This window comes from Falco naumanni, chromosome 2 (assembly GCF_017639655.2).
Source record: "Falco naumanni isolate bFalNau1 chromosome 2, bFalNau1.pat, whole genome shotgun sequence".
Classification (NCBI taxonomy): domain Eukaryota; kingdom Metazoa; phylum Chordata; class Aves; order Falconiformes; family Falconidae; genus Falco; species Falco naumanni.
This window is the reverse complement of record NC_054055.1, coordinates 98,866,395-98,892,801: the sequence shown is the minus strand read 5'-3', so window position 1 is coordinate 98,892,801 and position 26,407 is coordinate 98,866,395. Positions and strand designations below refer to the sequence as shown.

At 37.8% G+C, this 26,407-nt stretch overlaps 1 protein-coding gene across 10 annotated transcripts in view; it reads left to right on the top strand.

The window, feature by feature from the left end:
• STS (steroid sulfatase) overlaps positions 1-26,407 on the top strand; it is a 118,400-nt gene that overhangs the window by 50,684 nt on the left and 41,309 nt on the right. For 9 of the 10 annotated variants that reach the window (XM_040582799.1, XM_040582795.1, XM_040582794.1 and 6 more), the window contains one exon: positions 20,446-20,583. The exons of the other annotated variant lie outside the window; for it this stretch is intronic. In XM_040582799.1, coding sequence (XP_040438733.1) covers positions 20,446-20,583 — 138 coding nt within the window. The remainder of the gene's footprint in view (positions 1-20,445; positions 20,584-26,407) is intronic. 10 annotated transcript variants of the gene reach the window in all.

Here is a 26,407-nt window from a genome sequence, read left to right as displayed (position 1 = left end):
GAATCTCCCTTCTTGGAGATATTCAAAAACCTTCTGGATGTGGTCCTGGTCTCCAAGTGGCCCTGCTTGAGCAGGGAGGGTTGGACAAGGTGACCTCCTGAGGTCCTTTCCTACCTTAACCATTCTGTGATCCTATGAGATGCTGAAGAAAAGAAAAAAGTCATTCACTGAAGTCGATTCTACCTTGAAACAAAGTCAGATGTAACAGTTAAAAGTCAGTCTAGATGAACCAAGGAACTCTTCACTGAAGCAAACAGAAGCAAGATACTCTCATGATACTCTGCTCCTCCTCTCTCATGAGACCCCACCTGGGTACTGCATCCAGCTGTGGGATCCCCAGCACAAGAAAGACATGGAACTGTTAGAGTAGGTCTAGAGATCCACAAAAATGGCCAGAGGGCTGGAACATTTCTCTGAAAGAAAGGCTGAAATATTTCGTATTGTGTTCCTGGGGAAGAGAAAGCTCCAGGGAAACATTATTGCAGCCTTTCAATACATAAAAGGGACTTACGAGAAAGGTGGAAAAAGACTTTTCAGTGCCTGTATGGACAGGACAAGGGACAAAGTTTTTAAACTGAAATATGTTAGGTTTAGATTGGACATAAGGGAAAAAAATTTTTACAATGAGGATGGTGAGACACTGGACCAGATTATCCAGAGAATTTGTGGGTGCCCCATCATTGGCAGTGTTCAAGGCAAGGCTGGATGGGGCTTTGAGCAACCTGACCTAGTGACAGATGTCCCTTCCTGTGGCAGGGGGGTTGGATTATACAATCTTTAAATGTCCCTTCCAACCCAAGTCATTCTGTGATTGTGTTCCTGCAGTGGTGACAACTTTTGAGGATGCTAATGGTATCTTAAATAGGTTTTCCTTACAAGAAAATACAGTGCCTAACATTTTTTTTTTAAGCTGAAAGTACTTATGTAATTAAAACCTTGGGTATCTAAATAAATGGAACTACCTGAGGAACATCTTGGCAAGGCATTTGTGATACTCCACTACAGAACTCTCTGGGGTGATGTGTAGTCTATAATGAAATACAGCAAGGTAGAAGTAAAGCATACTTCACTGAGGAAGGGCAGCTAGGGTACAGTCTAGCAGACTAACTGAAGATCAGACCACTTTTCACACTGTCTTTCATTTAGTCAGCTGTTACCATGTTTAAAAATTGTCTGTGAACATGTATTTTCACCCTGCGCTTTCAAAGAGAAAGGGAAGGGCAAAAGCTCCGCCAAGTCAACTTCAGACCGTTATGGAAACACCTAATTTTCTTGTTCCATAATTAGATTTCCCAGTTTTGTAGAAGAAATTATATCAATACATATGTGCAGGATTATGCTGTAGCTCTTAATTCTTACAGTACATAAATGTGAGACAATAAAAACTAAATGCTTATATGTCTTTTATCTGATGAATGTGTGCATCTTTAAATAGATTGTATGCAGTGTGTGTGGATTGAACACATCCTCTACTTTTAACTTCTGTTCAACTCTGGAGTGATGTGAATCAAGTGTCTAAGTGGAAGACATTCAAATTTAATATAAACAATTTTTATTGATCCCTGTGGCTTTTTTTCTCTGTTGTAGCAGTAGATGTGCCACTGCTTTAGTAAATAGATGGAAAGAACGTTTTCAGAAACAAAATGAAAGCTGCTCCTGGAAAATGGTGAAATATTTAGGAGCCAGAATACTGAACTATGCTTACAAAGCTTTTAGTAAAATTCTTGCTCTGATGAAGGTATTATATTCTAAAGTATTTACAAAACAAAAAGAAGGGTCTAAATGTTTACAGCCAAAGAATTCTTGAGCTTCTGAAACATGTTATAGTCCACCTTTTTTTCAGTTTTTGTTTGCCTTCATAATGGGATGTGATCTATCTTCAATTTCTTAGTAAAATATTTTATCATTTTAAACTAATTATTTTAAACCTACAAGCCTATAAGGTCTTAAACTTGACTTACTATTTTTAATTACAAAGTAATTTTAATAGCATTTTAATATTTATTTCAAGTAATTCTACACTGAAATTGTATTCCTAGGTGTTTTGGTTGTGGGGTTTTTTTAATATTATTTCTTATATTGAGTAGTAACTATTCTTTTTAAGGGAAACAGTGTAATATTGGTAAGTTTCATCTGAAATCTATGTCTCTTCCTTTACATATAATTGTTAGTGGCTGTTATTGTAAATTCTTACATCTTTATTTCTCTTTACAGTGTTTGTATGTTTTCAACCCTTATTTAGAATCCTACTTTATTAGGAGCAATCTAAAGATGCAAAACAAACTTTCTGAAAATTCTGAATTATGCTAAGAATAAAAATCATTATTAATAATATGAAAGGGGAAAAAATCCTATTGCTTTGAGAAAAAAATGGGTGAGCTATCCTTAATTATTTTTTCTTTCCCCTCCTGAAAATATCTTGTATGCAGGAATAAGCTTAATTTACCATGGCTTTTCACCTGATGGAGTCATTCGTAACAGTGCAAAGTCAATTTAAAAGATAAGCAAGTAGAGTGGTGCCACATTAACAGAAGTGGTGGATAAGAAGGCTCAGATCTTTTTATCCAGCTATTATGTGACATAAACTTAGCTGAACCTGAAGACTTAAAAATGGAACTAAAAATCTGGAGAGTGATGTCTGATGCTAATGGTGCATTCCTTGACCTAGCTTTCCTGAAGTTATATTGGTATACATCTCAAGTCTAGAAGGTTTATTTTTAAGCTGGTTTTGATATCATCAAAGATGTTCAGCCAGCATCTCTGAGAAAGAAGGTATTCAGCCAATACAGGTACTCTGTGACTAGAACAGCATTTTCCCACCCTGTTCTACCATCCTGCTCTTACACAAACATTAAGAGGTTGTTTCTTCAGCTAAGACAATAGTTAAGCTCTTGAAGCACATTCACTCCTTAGGTCAGATCTGGGAAAGCTGTCAATAAGGGTGCAGATTAAAGACATTTGTGGTTCTGCCTTTTATGATGTGGATGCTTTCCAGTTACGATCTGGGCTAAAGCCCAAACTCATTTTATATGTCACTAAGCAGCAATGACTTTCAGTCACTACTGAATGGGACTGAATTTAAGAGATGACTAAGCGATGAAAGACTCACATTCCCACTATGATAAACCTCCTGAGCTACCTAATCCTCCTCATGTACTGTTTCCTTTTTCTATTACATCTTTGTACACAGCAAATTTACATCTTAGAATATTATTTACAAGATGACAAAGCACATCTTGAGCAGCCATTCCCACAGCATTTCTTTAATCAGTCTCAAGTTTATATAAGGTCTTAGTAATGCATACTCCATGATGGAAAACTTGGTGTAACGCAGTTTGTGGTAGTAGTGCTGTGTTGTTCAAGGTTCTCTGCCAGCTACTCAACAGATTTCATTTGCATCTGATATTGCAGGAGTTAAATTGTCAGCACAAGATGTGTTAGTGCATTGTGCATTTTACTTCCAAGAAATATAATCATATATCTTTCACAGTTTTAAGGGCTTTCTATTAGCTATGAACTTCTGAAAATTTGGTCTAATATAAAAACAGTGAAATGACATGTAACATTGTGATGAAAATGCTCTAATTGAAAAAAATAGCATTGCTCTTGAGAAAAGCTGATTTCCATTAGTAGGAGAAAGCTCAAAGCTTGTTTTAGATAAACTAGGGATAAGAGAATCCCAAGGACTCTCCAAACAATGAGGATAGGTAGTTCTGTAATGAAATGTGCTACCAACCTTTTGTCTAACCCTTGCCCCTAAAGTTTGATCTCACATATAAATGGTATGGTTGGATTTTGCGCCTTGCTTAAGGTGGGTGAGAAAATAATTATCAGTGGGATTAAGAACATGTTAAGAGTTTGAAGTCAAAACTGACTTGCAGGAATACAGTGATTTCTATGTATGCTTGGATGGAGGTTGCAATGAGGAAACAGAATGCAGCTAACTTTATCCAAATTGTAGATAATCTCCAAAATACAGACTGGGAAGGCAGTTCAAAGGAAGCTACTAAAGATTTTGCTGGTGGAGTTTCTCTGCATAGCAACCTTTTTAGCATAGATACCATGAAGCTGTTAAGAGGAATGACGTTTGCCTTGTCCCAGGGAAACACTACAGGAATTTAGTAAGTCAGTCATCCAGAACAAGGGATCAGGATGGCAGACTTTGCTGGCTTTGGTGAAAGTGTCCCTGTGGTGAACCTGAAACATTCAGCACTGACTTATGAACATGATTTTGCCATGCTTTTTTCTTCAACACTTGGACACTAAAAGCAGTTTTCTGTCGAGGTATTTGTAGAGCTTGTAATCATGGTTTTAATAAAGGATGCAACTGAGCTAGCAGGTGAAGGATGTTGCTCACAGAAGTTACATCTCCATGAAAGAAGCCTAAACATGAAACAAAGGAACTAGAGATGTTAAGGATTTTTAAACTGGCCATTTAAATTTTCCCATCCACACCCCTTCCTTGTACCTTCAGATAGTTTTGTAGTGGATTATCCAGTACCTTAATATAACTGATACAGTCAGTGAATTCATATGAACATGCAGAAGGCGTAAGTGAACACTGTAAAGCTATGAAGTCAAATATTTAAAGATAGGAAAAATCAATCTTCCTATGCCTGTATCCTATGGTACAGCTTTTAAGCTTATGTTACATGCTATTTCTTTTCCTGTTGGAACCCTGTCTCCTCATCACCGAGTGCCTTAATGAGCAGCTACTCAACAGTAGGTGTATTTCTCATTGTTAAATATGAATTCTCATTTTTTATTTAACACATACTATTGAAGTTCTGTTTTGAAGACAGATTTCTTTGACATCTCTCATCTTTTCTGCGGCATTACTCTGGTAGACTATATAACAGATTAACCAATAAACATTTTCACAAAGTCTTTGTAAAATAGGAGAATCTCATTAATCTGTTTCCCCAAAGAAAAAATGAGGCACAGAGGCGATGTTCAGATTTACCTACTGAGGTATAGCTTTGCTGCCAGTCATGCACTAATCCAGCTCCAGATCTATAGTAAAGCATTAGGACTTTAATTTAGCTGGCATGGGAATGGGGAAAGGGAGGAAGCAAGCCATTTATCCTTCCAGGTCTTGATCCACGTTGGAGGTGGGAAACTGTTAGAAAGTGCAACTGAACTCAGAAATTCAGGTTTTCTTATGGTCTTGGGGATTAGGTGGTATTTTTTTAAGTATAATTAAATATCTTCAGCAACATATGAACTACAATGATGTGAACAGTTTACGTGATGATTCAGGAGATGTCTTCCAGCCTTCTACCATGTATTCATAGCTAGACTGCCTCTCATTTAGCTGCAGTTAACTAAAACTAAACTGACCATGTGCATTTCAGTTTGTGATGATGCTGAGACTCCTAGAAGTTTCTTTAAAATCATTCCTGCTGTTTCTTAGCGAGAGATGAAACTTCTACATGCTACTTTTGGAATGTATGTTAATTATTTTTTAAGACCATACTGTAAAAAAACAGGAACTAATTTTCAGTGAAAACAGTGATCATACAATAAAGCCTATGGCAATATCAATTCTGTGTTGTAAACTATTGTTTATGAGCAGACTGGTTCCTATTAGTGAATTGCCATGTAGGAATTTCACACTGCTGAATCACAAGGCTCAAATTTGAGGTGGTCATAAGCTGTCATTGACAAGGTTGGTAGAATTGTCCTTTTATTGACTGTTGGCTGGGTTTTCTTCAGTGGTACATTTGATTGCTGTAACAACCACACTATATAACAGGCAGGCTGGTAGTATTACTAGAGATCATTCTTCCAGAAAATAGTTGTGTATTTCGCATTACAGAAAGCTTTTTATTGCTTTCTGTATAATAATGAGATAAATAATGGAATTTTTAATGTTAGGGAAAGCACTAGAGTAATCATAGAATAGTCAAGTTGGAAGGGACCTCTGGAGATCATGTAGTCCACCCCCCTGCTAAAGCAGGTTCACCTAGAGCATATTGCACAGAGCCACATCCAGGAGAGTTTTTAACATCTCTTGATGAGATTCCACAACATCTCTGGCAGCCTGTGTCAGTACTCTGTCACCCTCAGAGTAAATAAGACTTCCTCATATTCAGATTGAACATCTTGTGTTGCAGTTTGTGCCTTTGTCCCTTGTCCTGTCACTGGGCACCACTGAAAAGAGCCTGGCCCCATCCTCTTGACACTCACCCTTAAGGTATTTGTAGACATTGATAAGATCCCCTCTCAGCCTTCCTTTCTTCAGGCTAAGGAGGCCCAGCTCTCTCAGTCTTTCCTCATCAGGGAGATGCTCCAGCCCCCTGACCAGCTTTGTAGACCTCTCTGCTGGACCCTCTCCAGTAATTCCCAGACTCTCTTGAACTGGGGAGCGCAGAACTGGACACAACACTCCAGGTGTGGCCTCATCAGGGCAGAATCACCTCCCTTGATCTACTAGCCATGCTTCTCCTAATGCACCCCAGGATCCCATTGGCCTTCTTGGCCACCAGGGCACACTGCTGGCTCATGGACAACCTGCTGTCCACCAGGACTCCCAGGTCTTTCTCTGCAGAGCTGCCTTTCCAGCAGGTCAACCCCCAGCCTGTACTGGTGCATGGGATTGTTCCTCCCTAGTGCAGGACCTTACACTGGCCTTTATGGCACTTCACCAGACTCCTCTCCACCCAGCTCTCCAGCCTGTTCATGTCTCACTGAACAGCAGCGTGGCCTTCTGGTGTATCAGCTGCTCCTCCCAGTTTTGTATCATCAGCAACTTTTGCTGGGGGTACACTTGGTCCCTTCATCCAGGTCATTGATAAATAATTTGAACAGGACTGGACCCAGCACTGACCTATGGGGAGCATCGCTGGCTACAGGCCTCCAGCTGGACTGTGCCACTGACCACAACCCTCTGAGCTCTGCCATCAGCCAGTTCTCAATTGCTGCAGTTTGAGTTACGGTGGTCAGGCTTCCTTCCCTCTATCCCCAACAGCTCACTCTCCCCGTGTCCGATGTGGATCGCAGGCTATCACTGCCTGCCTTCACTACATTGGGCACTGCATCACAGCTCAAAACTTCAGACGTCCCCTGGCACAGCCATCACTGCTCATTACACTCAGTCTCATAATCTGAAGGTTCTGAGTTTGAACCTCACACAGGGCACCGATTGTCACAGCACTCTCAAAACTAGCCAGCTGCAACAAGGCTTTTACCTTCACATACCAGGTTAGCTTCAATAAGTGGTTCCTATGCCTTGCCCCAGCACAGCCACCAACCCCCCACAAGGTTTCAGAAGTTCATCTACTGTCCATGCTGTTCCTTCATCCTCTTCAGGCCAGGCCACCCTGCTTCTTGCCTCTGCTGCATCCAGAGTCTTCCTTCTCCAGGCTCCTCTTCCAGCCATCCTCTCCTCACCCAGGCCACCTGCTTCTCCCAGGGATTCTCCTTATCTCTGCTACATCCAGGGCACTCTCTCTTCCCTCTGCTTCTTCCAAGTCTCTCTTCATCCAGTCCTTCCCTGTCCATACCCCTTAGAGCTATTTAACTACTTAACAGAACCAGCCACAGCTGCACCTTATCCACACCAGCCAACCCACTGCCCCTGAAGCCAGCCCACAGCTGTGTATTATCAATGTTAATTAACCTGCCTTCATTTCTCTATAATTCCTCTGCACTCAGTCCACCCCACTGTCCACTCATCTAACACACACTGCTGAGCTTACCTATGAGGATGTTATGGGAGACAGTGTCAAAAGCCTTGCTGAGGTCAAGGTAGACAACATTGACTGCCCTCCCCTCATCTACCCAGCCCGTTATTCCATCATAGAAGGTTGTTAGGTGCCGTGATTAGTGAAGGGCAAGCTGCTCTTTAGTTTTTTGCCCTCACTACTTGACTGTAAAATAAGGTATTTATGTTTCAATGTAGTGTGTTGTTTAAGAAAAACTAATAATTTTTATTATGCTTTCTAACTGCTATTTTTTGATATCACTGTTGTGGTTTTTTTTGATGGTTTGTTTGTTTTGCATATTTCATTTAGTGTATTCAGGCTATTTTTTACTATTTTGAATGCTTACTTTGTTTTTCTTTTAGCTGAGTTCTTGTATAGACACTTCCCTTTTTAAATCATTCCCTTTCCCTATCTAACAGTGGAAGGCTCTTTGTGACATTTCCTCATGAAGAGCACATTGTAGTAACCTAAGAACACCCAACAGATTTGATGTTACAGTAGCAAGCTCAATATCCAAAGGAATATCTGACCCCTAATGGCTGAGTTGCTTGAGATGATGAGAGTCCAAGATAATCAAATCCTGACCTCAGGCCCACATGAAGTTGTATTCCACAGTTTCATTGTTCCTTGTAGCTTGCTGCTACCACAAGAAGGAAGCCGGAGCACACTTCCTTCCTTTCCCTCCTTTTTCCTAACCATCTTCTGGGGAAAAGCAGAAAGGAGGAGAAAGAGGAGAAACATCTTCCTTTTTTAGCAGATTACTACATGGACTCATCTATAATGTCATACTTCGTTGGCCTAAAATTGTGCAATTAACTTGGCCCTTAGGTGTTTCAGTTTACATTGTTTAAAAGCACCGCTGCCATTTCTGTCTTGTGAGAATAAAGTATTTAGGCTTTTTAGGCTCTTGTATTTCAGTAGATGAGGTATTTGTGGGTTAGAAATTGATTTTACTTCCATTTCTGAGTCAGACTAGAATTTAAAAACAAAGCAGGCAAAGAAATAATACAAATGTAGAAGTTCTTTAATCTTAAAGAAAAGAATGGCCTGGCCCAGAAAAGCAAGATGAATTTTGTCTTTCTGCAAACCCAAAGATTGTTTAATGCCACATGTTTAAGATAAATGAGTAGCTCAGGATATCTCAGCATCTCTAGTGAAGTCACGGAAGATATTAGTTTTGTCAACGTGAAAATTATAGCCACGTGTATAGTATATGGCTGTGTGACAGGTATTAAAGTGCTCCTAATCCAGAATACAGTTGATTTTGGCACCACAGAATGGCAGAGCACACATTAAGCAAGTAGTAAATGAATACATTTTTTTCTTTATTTAAAATTTGAATAGATATAATCTACCTGTTTAATTTGGTATATGAAAAATTGGACATGAGCCACCAACATGCACTTACAGCCCAGACAGTCAGTTGTACTTGGCCCTGCATCAAAAGAAACATGGCCAGCAAGTCAAGGGAGATGATCATCATGATGAGAAAGCTCAGGGGAGACCTTATTGCTGCCTTTCAATATATAAAGAGGGCTTATAAGAAAGACAGAGAGAGACATGTTATCAGTGCCTGTATTGACATGACAAGGGACAATGATTTTAAACTGAAAGAGGGAGTAGGTTTAGACTGGACATAAGGAAGACATTTTTTTTTACAATGAGGGTGGTGAGACACTGGACCAGGTTGCCCAGAGAAGTTGCGGGTGCCCCATCATTGGCAGTGTTCAAGGCAAGGCTGGATGGGGCTTTGAGCAACCTGTAGTGACAGATGTCCCTTCCCACCGCAGGGGGGGTAGACTAGATGGTCTTTGAAGGTCCCTTTCAACCCAGCTTCAGGATAGAGTGAAACATAATGTAAGTTCCTTTGTATCCACCACAGTATATCCTACAGGACAAAGTTTGAACATCTTAGCATGGTGTTAGGGGCAAAGAGCTGCTATGATGGCTTTTTTACCAATATGATTTTAGTAAGGCATAAAATTGACAGTTGTCCTTAAAAACTCCCTAAAAAATTTCTATGGGACATATCCTAAATATTCTTGCTAATTTAGAGCTGAGGTAGTCAAACCCATATCCCAGATTTCTGAGTCCATTCACATTTCAACTTTTGTGTGATTCTGCTGGAGTTTTGTCAACTACTTGTTGCAATAATCTCCAGGTGCTTCTCATAAAAATACATGGCCAGGTTAAAAAGACCTTTGAGGACTTTCTTGGCAAAAAAATCTACAGAATAATATCACATTTCTGTCTCTCATTTTCCTATGTGACAATTAATTGCTTCCCTGGTTCTATATTAATTTTAGAAATACACAGTAAGAGGGTAGAAAATTGTTGTTTTAAATAGGAAGCACTGGTATAATAAATACACTCATAGGAAATGTATGCAAATACTCTATTCTACTGTTGTCATATTTAATTGTTGAATCTTGATAACAACACAGTCAGTTGCTGAGTGTGGCTAGCCATGCTTTTCCAGCACCTTCTAGAGAAGAAATCTGTTTGCTGTTGCGAGTTGCTTCTCTCTGTATGTGATACTAAAACACCAGTCTGTTACAGAACTATTAATGTGAAATGTGGAAATCTCAAACCTTTCCCATTCAGGAATGTCTATCTATATACAGCTTCCATAGATTTGATGTTATAGGTTCAGAAAAGAGCTAGTCCTTTAAAAAACATACATTAATAGGGAGAGACTAACCTTGTACCTGCCTCTTCATCAATAGGAATAGTGCTGTTCTTATAATTAAGAAATGTGCTGGTTGGGTCCCTCCAGTGGTTATTTGCCATTTGTTCTTTCAGGAGTTTACCTTGGCAGTAACTCCTCTCTGCCTCAAATGCTATTTACAGTTAGATTAATTTGTTCCTTGTATCTATGTTTCAGCTGATCTGTGGTGTTGCTATGTGAATTACCCTTCCTAATCTCAAATTTAGCCTTCAGATTTATGCTAAAAAACACATCTCACTGTGATCCTTGTAGGCAAAGCAGAGCACTTGTAGAAATCTGTCTTGCCTGCACACAGGAAAGTCTCATAGGTCCATTTTTGTAACCTCCCATTACAAACCAAATTACACATAGCATTTGTATTGTTGAACATTTTTAAACTCAGATTAATAGCTGTATTAGTAATTTCACATACCACATATTTGCTTTATTCACGAGTGAAAATTAGTTAGAGAAAAGGCAAAGAAATGGGCCTGATGATCTCAGGGCCCTCCATAATCTCATGATCCCACCATGTCTTGGGGGCATCAAATGCATTTTGGCCTAAGCAAGAAACTTCAAGCATTTCCAAACCAATTTAAAACAAGAGCGACCGTTTCTCTTTTCAGGCCTCGGATGAAAAAAAGGCAGAATTTTTTTTTTTTTTAAGACATCTGCTGTGCTATCCTGAAACTTCAACAAAAACTCTTTCCGAATAGGCTCAGAATATTTTTCAAGTGCACTTAGATGAATTAAGGAATCTAATTCTAATTTCATAAACTAGTGAGCAATCTTTTGAGCTAGTCATCTATGATCAGTGAGGATGACCTGAAAAATTATTTGCCTTTTCTTCTGAAAGGAGCCTCTGGAGATTAAATCAGCATAGTTGCTGTCATAGTGAACATACACATATACCAGGGGGGGAAAAAAGAAGACGACTAAATTGATAAAAAAAGATGAAACATAAAAAAAGATGAAACATAAAGAAAGATTTGTGGCCTTCAATTATTTGTTGGTTTTTACTAAGTTCAGAATGCCTTGTAGAGAAGACAGATTGGGGTTTACATTCATTGGTGGAAAATTCCCTCCAGGACAATTTTCACAGTCAGGCTTGCTTTCTTATTGGTATTAATAGTGTCTGTACAGAGATGCATTCAGGGGTAGCATGGTTTGGAGACAGTGATTGTACAGTAGGCTTCAGGATTGTACAGTGTCTTAGGCACAAAAGCCATTGAGTTACCCAAAAACGATTAGAGAAGTAGGTGAATTAGCAAGTGTGCATAGTGATGGTCATATCAAGGTGGAAAAAAAGAAGCATATTTTGTTTTGAGGGTGAGTTAATGCACAGCTACTTTCATGCAAGTTTACATTTGCACAGTTAAAATCAGAAAACTGGGAAATTAATCTGAACTTCATTACATTTGCACAGTTAAAATCAGAAAACTGGGAAATTAATCTGAAATCTGAATGCTAACTTGATCTTGATAAAGCTCCTCTTAACTTTATGGTATATGATCTATAGCAGATGTTTAAAACCTGCTCCCAAATTCAGGAAAGATTAAAAAATTTGACTGTTGAAATACAAGAAATGCTTGGGCTCTAATGTCAACCAATTTTATCACAGTTCAATTTTTATTTAATAAAAGTTGTAAAATGAGACAAACACACTGACAATTACTTTAAAATTTTCAGAAAAGTGCAGAGGATTAAAATGTGGTGTTAAATTACTTGTCCGGTTTTAAACTCTTCATAATTCTTCACATTTTAATCTGGCTATTGTGGTTTAACCTTGGCTGGTAATTAAGCCCCACGCAGCCACTCGCTCACTCCCGCCCTACCCAGAGGGATCAGGAGGAGGGTTGGAAAGGAAAGTAAAACTCGAGGGTTGAGATAAGAACAATTTAATAATTGAAACAGAATAAAAATGAAATAACAATAATAACAATGATGACAATAACAGTTATAATGAAAAGGGGGAGGGAAAGAATAACATCCAGAGGGACAGGAAGGAAGGAACACACAGTGCAGTTGCTCACTGCCCACCCACCGATGCCCAGCCAGTCCCCGAGCAATGATCCGCCTGCCCCGGCCAGCCCCCAGGTATATATATACCAGGCATGGCATCCCATGGTACGGAATACCTCTTTGGCTAGTTCGGGTCAGCTGTCCTGGCTGTGCCCCCTCCCAATTCCTTGTGCCCCTCCAGCCCTCTGGCTGGCAGGGCCTTGAGAAACAGACAAGTCTCACATCAAAGCCAAAACACAGCACAGCACTAGCTCCTAAGAAGATAATTAACTCCATCACAGCTGAAACCAGGACACTGGCAGAATATTGGCATTATGCATTTGGATATAAAAGCATATACATATTCGGTTTAAAACCAAGTCTGACATAATAAATCATTAAACCTTTGAAGATACAGAAAAGAGTTTCTTTTTTCTTTTATCATTCCAAAAATATTGAATCAATCACCATCAGCATATATTGGAATGGTCAAATAGCTGATGCCTTAACTTCATTTGACAGTCTAATTAAAAAAGGGATAGCATCCTGTGGTTGTCATTATAGCTTGCCTAGGTCCTACCTAAAGAAATCCCTTCAAACATTTGCAAGAAAACATGGGAGACCTTGAAGTGGGGAACTAGACGGTGTCTTTTGCATTATGCATCTTAGCTGCATGTGCGAAATGGCATCTTAGTCTCAGATGTTTGCAGAACGTAGATGCAAATTTGCTCAAAAAATTATCACAGCTGTCATGCAAAATGCAAATGCAATGGACCTCATAAAATTGCATGACCATCTCTCATATTTTAGCATTTTAAGCAGGCTAAAAATTAAGATTTACATTAGAAATACATAGCCTTATGTTCAACAGATGTAAGGTCTAAAAGTGAATTTCAAGCAATGCATTTATGAGCTAATTTAAATACTAATAAGGAGATAGCCACCAAGTAGTTTTACTTGTGACCTTTAATGATCCATCATTAGTGTTGTAATACTGGTGTAAATATGAGAACCTTTCCATCCTGCGTTGTCTATGTTGCAGCAATAGCTACAGGTCTTAACAGCTTTCCTAACCACATCCTAACTCTGTGCTTTATTATCCACTTTTATTTATACAAAGTACCATTCCAACTTTCACATTTACAAAATAACTTGAACCCTATATGAATAAAAAAAAATAAGAGATGTGGTACTCATCTCTAGGAAAAACTTATGCATAATTATAAGTCAAAATGTGGTTGATTTATTCATAGCTGCTAAGCAGTGCATACCTAATCTGCTGTGCACGATGCTGAAAATTTATCCTGAGGGTCCGAAAGAAACATTATACTTATAGGACTGTATAAACAGTCGCAAGTCAATTACAAGTTTACAATCACATAGCAATCCAAATCCAAACAGAAAGCAAATTCACACTGATAGCGTAGCTGACCCCACACCAAAGTTGCTTTGTTTGTTTTAAGAACACTGCCATTTTCCAAGTGCTTACACCGATTTTACTTGTCTTGCCCTGAGTATAGGGGAATTAACAGAAAAGTGTTTGATGTTCTACAGAATATCTGGATTTAACAACTGCTGATTTGAATGGTAATGGTAGGTAGTTAAATCTGGGGCAATTGGCTCACCTTAGCTCCTTGTGAAAAAAATCAGAATTTTTGGGGCCAAGTGCATGCATCTTAACATAGGTGAGCTGCATATGAAAATCCTTCTTTTGATTCATTGACCCTAAAAAATATTTATAGTAAATATGTCACATGTAGATGTGTACACTTTATGTAAATCCCACCCGCTATGTATCTACAATATCCGTAGATGGAACTTGATAGTGCTACCACCCAAATTTCAGTGTAGGATTCATCAATCCTACTGTGTTTTGAACTGCCAGCAGTGGGAGGTATGATCTTCCAAGCCGCAGAGACTGTCACTACACCAACAGAGACAGGAAATCCACTTGAGACCACCTCTACTGTGGTCCAGTAGACTGAATGCCTGTCAGTAGTGCGAGTGCCTTAGCTGCGTTCCTGGAGTCCATTCTCAAGTTTAGTTTAATTTGAAAGGAATCCAGGTCATGAAATCCAAGACAGGTTTGCTATGCAAACAGAAAGATATAAATATATAAACCATGCATCACTGGATTTACTCTTGATCTGAATTAAAGCACTAATATAGATGTGCTTTTTCAGAACCAGATCCTACTTGTTTGGCAGAACGGCCTGTTGACTGAAGATCCCACTAACCTATCACAGTAGGAACTTAGCACATATGAGATGCCAGCTTTATACTTTGGAGACTTCATGTTAAGGGCTGTTTCCATAGTGTATGTAGGAAATAATGGTAGCACAGTAGGACTGATTCAAGACTTTCAACTGAATCTACACTCCATTTTCTTCCTGCAGTTATTACTGTACATTTTGTAAAGTTACGCATTTATTATCTGTTCTAATCGAACAGTACTAGTACTAGTACAGTAACTGGTATTCACTTTGACCTTTGAGTATCGTGTGCTAATGCTTCCCCTACGCAGAATCACTTGTCTTCTTAGGTGGATGTGTTCTGTTGACTGACTAGGTGATGTGCCGTAACATCAGCCTATTGCTTCATCCCAGAATTTCCACTTTCCAGCGGTTGTGTTCTAGCTCTGAATGTTAAACAAGTTGCATGTGGAGTTTATGTACTGTTCACCATATGTGCAGCCACTTCTTGTGTTGCTGTCAATGGTTTTATTATTTTCCATCTTTACCTCAAGTGTTGTGCTCAATGACTAGGTCTGAAAGTGATAATTACTTCCCCACTGCAAAGACAAACTGATTTACATATTTATCAAGGGGAAATTGGATGTCTCTGAGCATACCACAGAAACATTTGCATATTTATAACCTGAAATGTACAAAAGCTAAAATTAAGATAGGGATGTCTTGGTCTTAGTTACTGAGTTTGTTTTTATACAAAGGTTTTAGGCAGTGGATTTTGTAATCAGATCAGTGCATTAAAGGGTGAAGTATCTTTTCATCACACAAAATCAACATAGAGATGAAAATGATTGTTAGCTTGTGAATGGTGGTATGCAGAAGTTGCAACGTTAAGTTTTCATAAGGTGAAAATCTTAGCCTTTGAGCCCTGAAGAGATGATAGACTGTGGATTTACCTTAATGAAAATCCCATAGTAGGAAAAGGGTCCCAAGAGGTTTGCTGTGTAGTGGCTGCATAGTTGAATGGCATCAATATTTTTTTCTGGGAGAAATATGGGCTTCCAGACAGATGTAGGGTTAATTTGTAGGAGTTTATGCATGTATTCAAAGCACTCCTGGCTTGCCATTTGCAGAGGTGAAATCCTTCAGCTGACTACACCTTAGTTGTGATTCTGGTTAATGATGCTATTAAAAAAGAAACATCATTATTAGCAGGGAATTCTGAAACAGCAAATAAAAAATAAAATAAAATAAAAAAAACACCACCCCCCAAAAAAACCCAAACTGCCAGTCCTAGGCAGAGATGTGATGGCTGATTTTCTCAGATAACTCTGTCCAATAATTGTCTCAAGCTTATTTTAAGCTTCTGGATACAAGAGGCATGTGAAAGTCTACTGGAATTGGAAAAGAATGTTGTATTTACAGGAATTCCCTTTATCATCAACTGTCTTGTCCTGAGACAGATCCTTAATCTTCCTTCTGAATCCTGTTGTTTCTTCAAATCTGGCAAACTGCTTTAAAGCTTTCCTCACAAATAGACTATTTTGTCCTATTGCCTAGACAGAGGTATTATGTATTCTAGAGCTTTTTATTCATAATTTCAGCAAGTCTAAATTATTTTAAATTAATACAAATAACATTTCTGTCCTATTGACTTCAAATGACAGTAAGCTAATTTATTAATCAGATGCATTTGTTCATATGCTTGCTTGCTTGACTAAATGTTTAAACCATTTTCTAAATCACTAACACATTTGTAAACACCTTATAGTTTTTTAGTGTTTGTACCTTGTTTTCAAATGAGCAATCATCTTTTATAAACTTTATATCTTAACATAGATCAGTAGGAGTTTTACATGGTTCAAAACACCAGAAATCGTGTGCAGCTTTAGAGAGGCTGGTTCAGCTACCATTCACACTGGATTCAAGGAGTGGAATGGCAGGAGCATGGCACAGTCGATTGCTCTTATCACTTTCACATGTCTATCACTCCATTGAATGGGCATTTTCACTTTAAGAATGAAACAACTCTTTAACATAGCTTGAAGCAAGAGTGGAAAGGAGACTGTAAAGAGCAGTCCTCAGAATATTTTGGAGGAAGAGCTACTTAAATTTCAGAACATTGATGTACCAAGGAAAGTAAGCAACATCTTAATGCTGTCCTTAATCTGTTTTTTAACCTTAAAAAATACAAATGAAAGAAAAGTATCCAATGATCTAATGCCTTTGTCTGCTACAATGTTAGTCACCTGTGTTCTGGTATACATTTCTAGAACGGCAATTTTAGGAGAAACTTGATCTGAAGTTCTAGTTACTAAATAGCTTCAGAAATTGAGCTCCTTCAGTGTTAGATTGATTTTGTTGTTCAGAAATGTTGTCTTTCCGAATCTTCTGTTCAAATCAGAAAAAATGTAAATGGTACCATCGACAGAGATCAGTACAGCTATTAATTTTTTAGAACATGGCGTTCAAATGAATCTTTTCAATAAACTCTCCTTTCACTTTTATTGAAAATTTCCTGTACTGGGAATAGCAAACTGTTGTTGCTTGAACTGAGCTACAGTTCTCCCAGTGTTCTGGCTTATTTATCCAACAGTTTCATATTCTCTATAAAAACTTTGCATCCAAAAAGTCTTTTAAAATTTATATTGCTTTCTGCAGCTAGCAATGGGATTCAAAGGGGACCAGCTGAAGCCCTGTTCTTGTCATTCAAGAGCCCATGACATATGATACTCTTCCAATCGTATTTTATGAGTGGAGCAATACAGTTTTACCATCTCTTACTCAGACATCATTTATTTGTTCAGCACACTCATTAAAATGTGTTGCTCATGGAGTTGCATGTCTAGCACTTTGGGTAGGATTCATCTTACTGTCCTTGATGTCTAACATGAAGGCATTTAGTTTTGAGCTAGTTGCCTGTCTTCTTTTTTTTAGTCAACAGGTAAAAAGGGCTCTTTGCAGTTGTGATTCATCTCTTCTGAAGCCAGATGAAATAGGTTAGATTAAACTCCTCCTTCTTCATTAACTAGAATTGACTGGGAGTGTTTATACATCAATTTTAACTTAATTCTAAAGTCTCTCTGAAATCTACAGAAATAATAAGATTGGAGGAGTTAGAGTAAAAAATTAAATTATTATAAGAAAGCAATAAAGGATGTATTTCACCTACTTTGTAGTATTTGCTTCCAAAATTCATACAATATTGCAGGTGAAAGATACCTGTTCATAAAGATCCACAATACATTCTTTGAATTTTTCTTCTATATTAGTTACTGTTTAAAAACGCTAGTAAGTGGATGTATTGCTTGTGTTAACAGTAGCCACATCATTCAAATGCACTTTAATGGGTCTTATCTCCTGGTAGCACACACTTTATTGTTTATTTATTGTTTTCATTCTAGAAGGTCTTAGTGTGCAAGATGAGAATAGAAATGAAAGCTTTGCTTCATTTCTGTGAGTGCACTGTGATTGCCATTCTCTGAAAATAGTGCTTTTTGAATTACCACTGTTAGTCCATCTGTACTGAAAAATGTTGTTGCTAAAATAAATGGTCATTTCAGCATTTGTTAATTAACTGTAATTTAGCCAATCCTAATTGTGTTTAAAAGGCCAAATTAGGGAAATGGAAGTTTTACCATTGAGTTCAACAAGCTTTGGATGGTAGTTTCCGTGTATTTTATTGAGCTGTTTTTTTCTGAAATGGGTAATGTTTCAGAATTATTTTTTTTTTCAACCCAAGTCAAGCTACTCAACCTTGTTTCAAAAAAAAAAAAAAAAAAAGTCATCATAATGATGACTGCTTTATTTAATTATTTGTGATAATGAGACATTTTTCATTTCTTCTCATTTATTCTCAAATTAATTAGGAAAACCAAATGGCCATTATTGAATGACAGATGTCTCTGATCACCAGAGATCAGTTAAAGTTATGTACTGAGTGGAATTCTTGTTTTATTTTCATATTCTTTTATATGTAGGATAAATCTGAAAATCCAATTTCATCAAGGAAAACTGTGTAGGCAAAAAAAATTGAATTTGTGCATGTCATTGCATGTATATTTCTTTGTGCAATCCCATTTATTATTGTTCTCATAGATTCATAAAATCATGGATCAATATAGGTTGGCAAGGAACTCTGGAGGTCATGTGACTGAACACCCACACATAATGTCCTAATTTGTCTATATACTCCACTTCTTTATCATCATTGCCACCTTTCCAAGGGATATTATAGTTACTTAGCAAGTACATTCTCCAAACAATCTTAGAAGCCAATGAGAAATTGTCTCTTTCTTTTCTGGCACCAAGTCGACCCGCTGCAGCAAGTGAATGGCTTGTCAGATGGATCTGCATGATTTTCCCTCAACCCAGCAACTTTAAAATGTCAGCCTTTGTAACAGATTTTCCTCAGCTCTGTTGGGAAATTTCAACTCCCACGAGGTTTCAAAATTTACATAAACAAATTCTCCTACTCTTACATTTCTTCTTTGCTCCTAGTTTACAAACAAGACCAACTTAACTGCTGATGTTCCTTTATTCATGACCCAATCATTTGAGCTGATAAGAAACAAAGGCAGTCAACCTTTTTAACAAAGCCGGTTTAGAATGCTGTAAAAGACAAGTAGAAATAGCAGCAATAAGGTGAGGTAATTACACCCTATCCAGGAAAAGAGCATAGCAATAGAAATGATGATCTGAAAATTGTTAAAGAAGGCTCTGTATTTCAAAGTTCTTATCTCATCCTCATTGACACAATAATTGGCCATCAGCTGATGAATTAATTCATAGTGGACAGGTGAGCAAATCAAAATTAACATTCAAATGGGACCATTCTTCGATGTTTGAATAAAAAGAATGAAGATAAAATGGTTGTGAAGACAGAATTATCTTTGTATGCTCTGAGATCCCTAAAGGACAAGGTTAAAGCTCATTTGCAGGCTGATGTGAAGTATATTCTTAAACTTTGGTCAGCTTCCAGGACCAATAATTTTAGTTTCTTAATCAGTATAAAATTCACTGGAGCAAGTTACAAAGAATGGCTTCAATCTCATTCTTACAGAAACCCTTTTTACAGGACTCCATCTAAATAGGTTTGAAAGTAATTTATGTGCACTGCAAGGCTCTCCACAGTGCCAAGGTAGCGTGAGGAGCCCTTTGTGAAAATGAAACATGAGCCCACAGCACATATCTGTGTGGATTCCTCTTTTCCATACCTGCACATGTGTGTGTTTATTACCTTGCATATTTTGAGTTTAGTCAATGTCAGTTCTTATATGATGAGAAATTAGGGGTTAATTAGTAGGTTTGATAATTAAACCATGCTGTCTCCAGAGGCACTCCATACATTATCTTTGCTTTTTTCTTAGATGTCTTATTCTAACACACTGAGATTTTAGCCCTGCTGCCTCTATAGGTTGCTAGGCAGCAAAGCTTTACCCCCAAACTGTTAGCTCTATTCTGCATGCTGAGACTCTTTCAGGTACCCTCAGCGGGTTGAATCTTATTGCTGAGGGGTTTCCTTGATTGAGAGTGACTGCTTCCAAAGGTCACTGGCTCTCTGTGGGTCAGCCCTTTTCTCTGATGTGCACAAATTTTCTCATTTTATACTTCAAGAAACCCTGCAGCAATTGAACCATGGTCCAGATTGCAACAACCCTTGTGCAATTGTCCCCTACTGTATGCTGCATGATGCCAATTGCTATGTATAATAATGTTTATATGGAAAGTGATCTTAAAAAGGCATAAGGACAAAAATACGTTGTGTGCCAAGGCTAATGAAAAGCCACTTGAAGATATTAAAGCTGTTGGGTTTTTTTGTTTTGTTTTGTTTTTTTCTTAGGGCAGGTTCTGGACGTGCTGGAGAAATATAATCTGAGTGATAAAACTCTTGTATACTTTACATCTGACCAAGGGGCTCATGTTGAAGAGATCTCCAGTTCTGGAGAAGTCCATGGAGGATACAATGGCATATATAAAGGTGAACATTCTCTGATGATTCCTAAAAACTGTGTTACAAACTATCATCTCGTGGTTTTGCTCCAAAACTGTATGTACTCTGTGACCAAGATCAAAACTCCATTCCTTAATAGTAAATTTCTCATGACTGTCATTCTATTCAAACATAGGCAGTAAATATAATGGGTACTTGTCAAATACAGCAGCTCAACTAGAGTACATGCTCAGCTAGAGCTCTGTGGAGTTGTAACACTAGCAAATATACTTTTGAACTAGGCAGAGATACAGCTTTGGAAAGATGTCAGTTCATAGTGCTTTACTATAATGGCTTGGTAGCAGAATAGAAAGGAAAAAAGGACCATTTGTGAACCATCAGGAATTGTAAACAAGAGCTAAATACCATGGGGTGAGTGGGATCACACAAAGGTAGGATATAAAGATGGGATAACGAGCAACAGAGTCCAGTGTATTCATTACAGAGAAAGCAGAAAAGGAAAGTTAGGTTAAAAAAGAAAAAAATAAGAGTTGGATTGAGTTTGAAATGGGCAAGTTCAACAACAGCCAGAAGAGGACAAGATTTCAAACAGAAAAAAACTGCATTGGAGGAGAGAGTTTTGAAAATAATGTATAACACACTGAATTGAAGACTGATTTGGAAACAGAGAAACTTTAGTTAAAAGGACAAAGTTTAGTTGTATTCTTTTAGTGCAGGTCTTGAGGTGATTGATACTCCAAAATCTATTTATTCTGTGGAGGTTAAAATATGTTTAAAGTCTACATTATTGTACTACACTTTCTTCTGGTGATATCACACAGCAATACAGAAAGATACTGCTTTTCTTGCAATATGGTGATCTTGTGCAAAGAAAAATTCCAGCTTAGCAAATGGCCTTCCCCATTTTGTCCATTCCCATATCCCTGGCATGGTGGTCCCTTCAGTCAGCAGGAATGTAAAGATACCAATGGGTACCTTTGAGAACATGGTTTCAAAATAGGGGTGAACATAATTATTGTCAGCAATGTATTTTTGAGAAAAGCAGAAAAGGAAAGATAATAGGATAGTAGGATAAGAGAATAAAGGATGTGGAGATGGAGGAATTCTACTGGATAGCACAGCTATAACATTCAGTCACAGACTGGTCATAAAGATTATGAATATTCAGTTACAGACTGCTCACTGTTATAGACAATTTTGTCAAATATTCAATAAAGGATTCCATCTGACAAACTACAGAAAACTGTTTTCCAGTGTGCAAGTGGTGGACACAGCACCAGGAAAATGAATGTCAAAATATTTTAAATCATCTTCAATCTTGTTGAGATAGAGTAGGAATGCTTTTTGAAATTATTTTATTGAAAAGCGGAGAATATCCTTGTCCTTTTACTAGGGATAAAGTTCTTTTAATTCTTTCAGTAGAAAGTGGCCATGCGATTTGTTTTCCCCTCATATTTCAGTGGACAAGATCAAAGAAATCCAGCAGTGTTTGGCAAGTCATTTACCAAGCTTGAAACTTTTAGTTGTAAAGGGAAAGAAGTAAATTGCCTTTAGGTATGATTTTTTTAAAAAAGTAGTATTTCAGGCCTGCAAAATTGCATAGTAGTTGAGTCTGGAAGGGACCTCCCAAGGTCTCTAGTTCTCGCCCCTGCAGAGCAGCATCAGCTAAGCTAGAGCAGGCTGCTCAGGGCTGTGTCAAATCAAGTTATGAAATCTTCTAGTGATGGAGACTCCACAGCCTCTCTGGGAAACGTGCTCCAGTGTTTGATCACACTCACCTTAAAGAAAGCTTTTCCTTATGGTTAAATGGAATTTTCTGTGTTTTGGTTTGTGCCCGTTGCCTCTTGTCCTGTCTATGAGCACCACTGAAAAGAGCTTGGCTCTGTCCTCTTTGCTCAGGTAAATCCATGTATCCATACAGGTGGGTAGGATCCCACTGTGCTTTCTCTTCTCCAGGCTGAACAGCCCCAGCTCTCTCAGCCTTTCCTCACACGTCACATGCTCCAACAGTTTAATCAATTTCATGGCCCTCCTTTGAACTCACTCCAGTATGTCCATGTCTCTCTTTTACTGGGGACTTCTGTACTTGGACCCAGCACTCCAAGCATGTCTCACCAGTGCTGAGCAGAAGATAAGGATCATCTCTTTCAACTTGATGGAAACATTCTTCCTAATGCAGCCCAGGATCATGTTGGCCTTCCTTGTCACATGGGCACACTGCTGGCTCACGTTCAGCTAACTGTCCACCAGGACCCTCAGGTCCTTCTCTGCAGAGCTGCTTTCCAGCCAGTCAGCCCCCAGCCTTTGCTGGCCCTAAAGGTTATTTCTTTGCAGATGCAGGATTTGTTGTTTCCCTTTGCTAAGCTTCATGAGGTTCCTTTTGGCCCATTTCTCCATCCTGTCAAGGTTCCTCTGGATAATACAACCATCAGTGGATCAGCCACTCCTTCCAATTTTGTATCATCTGCAAAACTGCAAAAAAGAAGCAAAATAGGCAAATATAGTAAGCAACAACAATACAGTGAGGTTTTCAAATGTGAAGACTCCACAGTTTTTAGTTAGGAGGTATCTGTCTGAGAAACGATCCTTGTATTTTTGAGAGCTGCAAATGAAATGCTACACAACCAAAACAAGCAATGCCGAAGTCATGAGGGTACAAACTATCATCAGATGTGTCCCCTTGGGCTAACACCAGAGTGAAATGTATCTTGAACGTTAGCACATAGGCCTTACATAGTGATTTAAGTAATTAAGGAACCATATGGTTACATATGTGTAGCTGTAGGCACAGCCTGAGGTGTTTTAGAAGCTCTAAAAAATATTTGCCTTGAATACCAAACATAAGATGCAGGATAAATGATGAGGAGGGGAAAAAAAAAAAAAACCACAAAAAAAGACAAATACAGTGGGGAATATGCCTTCCTGAGGAACATTGATTGAATGGAGTCTTCTATCTTGCCAAACTTTGTATTCATACGTACAGAATGAAGAACTATCTGAAATACATCTTACCTGAATTAATAAAAAATCTGATTGATAGGGTTACTTGAGGAGTAATGGGTCTTCTTATTTTTAAAATTAATTGTGTGGTTTACAGTTTCCACCTATGCTATACTGACAAATGCTTTATAATATGAGATAGAAAATAATCACTACATAAGAAACAAAAATAATTATTATATGAGAGATATTCTTAATAAAATAGAAAGAAATAACAAGACCCATGCAATCAGTTGAATATACTTTTACCATTTTAAAATTCAATTCATTCTGCTTTATCTTCCACTCTCCCCATCTCCCTATCAGTCCTCATTTTAACAGGTTTATTATGCATCATTTTTAAAAGGGCTGAAGTGGAAGTGATCAATTAATTGCCTAATTAGCAGTTTTCATACATAAGAATTTATTCATATTAAGAGTCATGTACATTGAAAAGTATTAGAGATGTGTACACCTCTGGCAGGTTTAATGAAAACCAGACCTGTGAAGCCTTAAGTCTCAGGTGCCGGTATAGCGATGTGCCTAAAAAAGCAAAAGGACAGTCTTAATGCTGCTTGTGCTCATGTATGCACTGCTTCATCTGATGAGTAGTTTACAAAACTGGGAGACATGCGCATCCTTTCTCCCTGTCTCTGCTAGACAATCTCTACTACTTGTCTTTTTGTATATGAGAGCTGCATGAATGTGAATATGAATCAAGCCACTTAACCCTCTTCTCAGCGCTGGAGCAGTACGCTCAGCAATAATTGCTTCTGCCCTAAAATCAAAAGCTCTCAACAGATCTCCACAATTTGAGCTCACTAATTTGTCTTGATATCCAGCTGAATGAGCACCAATAATAAAATTTAAGAGGGGTTTGGAGAGTTAGTCTAGCACTGCAAGACTGAACGCAAAGAGGAGAAATTGCTATTTGAAGGTTTTATTACTCTGGGTTTTGACTGTGGAACAGTCACTGTAAATCAGGATAGCCAAATACATTTCAAATAAATCTTAAATTAGAAACCAAAGCTAACACGCTGTTTACCTAGTTGCTGTCATATACAATCTGGTTTATCTCTTCAGTATTGTTTTTTAGAAGATGTTACATAGTAATATGGAAGTGATGGATCAAAATCATAGCCTCTCTTTCTGGTGGCCCTTTTCTGATGGTTATCAGGATCAGAATCCTTGGAGGAAGATGCAGAAGCTGTGTAGTAAATAAAGAAGAACACTAAGATCTTCTCCTAATCCTAGACAGTATGGCTTTGGTTTAAGAGGTGGATCCTGAAAACTTAGATTCTACAAAGATTTTTAGCATTAGTTGTATAAATTTTCGTCAGCTGAAGATTAAATGCCACTCTGAGTCTTTCTTAGCATAGCCTAAATCGTTTGGCAGTGAGAACACAGTGCTTTCATTTACTATTTTGAAACGGGACAGTTGCAAATTTCATGGAACATCTGGAAGTTTAATACTGTTTCCTTATTGATATAGGATAAAGGAGGGAAAACTTATACCTTCCCTAGCATTCCTTTATTTTTTATACTTTTATTGTGCCTTTTCCTCTGTAATGCTTCATTCAGAAAAGAATTGTCTCATCAGTCTGTCCCATCAGTCTTAACCAATGAGTTTTTCCTTGTCCCTAATTTCTTATTTTCTTCTGTGAACTCTAATTGTGCAATATATTATTTTAAAATTACTTTACAAGTATTGCCTTTTGCATTTTGCCATGAATTATCACTACCTGTTTATATACTTATTTTAATATTACAATAGACTGCCTATTGTCATTGTATCTTAATGATTAAAGGTGTGCATTAAGCATTAGTGTTTGCATAGGTCCTCTTAGGTATGCAGTGAAGATTATGATATGAATAACTAAGACTAGTTCCGATATTTTTTTCTCTAATGTTCATTATACTGCAAATATTTTTACAGAATTTGAACTTGCATCTTTTTTGCCTCTTCATCCAGCTTGGTGTGTCTTTTCTTCTGAATTTGCTGAGCCTGTGATACTTTGTGTCACATGTGGATTTTTTTAAATTCCACAGCTCACTTCTCTTCCAAAATTGAAGTAAATATATTAAATTAGCAAGAAACTTGATATAGACTATCATCGAGGTACTGTACTATTGACTTTTTTTGCAAAGTGTCACAGGCTGGTTTTTTATTTCTTTTTTTCCTGCCTGTTAGATTTTGATTCATGGCAAACTTTGGTATCCTAACCCATGATTAATGTTCCAGAAACATTTCCTGAAGGTCCATGTCAGAGATCTTTCAAATGTTTAAATCTAGCCACAGCCTTTAAAACAAAAAAAAAAAAAGACTTTTTTAGTAAGAATTTCTTCCCAACAACTCAAGACCTTCTTACCTGAACTTCTGAGGGACTCCTAGGTGCAGACATGATATTACATTTTACCTGGCCACTTAGTGTTTTGATCAGAAACTGATCAGAGAGTTTTATCAGTTTCTTCAGAAACCAATTAGTTCCTGTGGACCTATTGGACTGATTGGTCCTTTATGTCATTTAAGACTGTTAATTCCTTTGGGAACTCTCAGTTTGTGATACGTTTTTTTGAAAAACCATTCTTTCCATGTATTTTGCTATGTAACTCTTTGTTGTTTATACCAGATGACAGAATGATTTTTCATATATTGGCATATAAGTCATATCTGATATATAATTTATAGCCTCTATGTTATTCATAACATGTAAGTTATGACATCATATAAATTATGGCTATTTTTATCTTGTTAATATTAACATTTTCAGATTGAAATACGAAGACTATTGTGTTTAACTCAACTTCTTAAAACTTTCTATGTACTTTTTTTTTTTTTTTTTTTTTTTGGTCCCAGTTCTGTGACATTTCT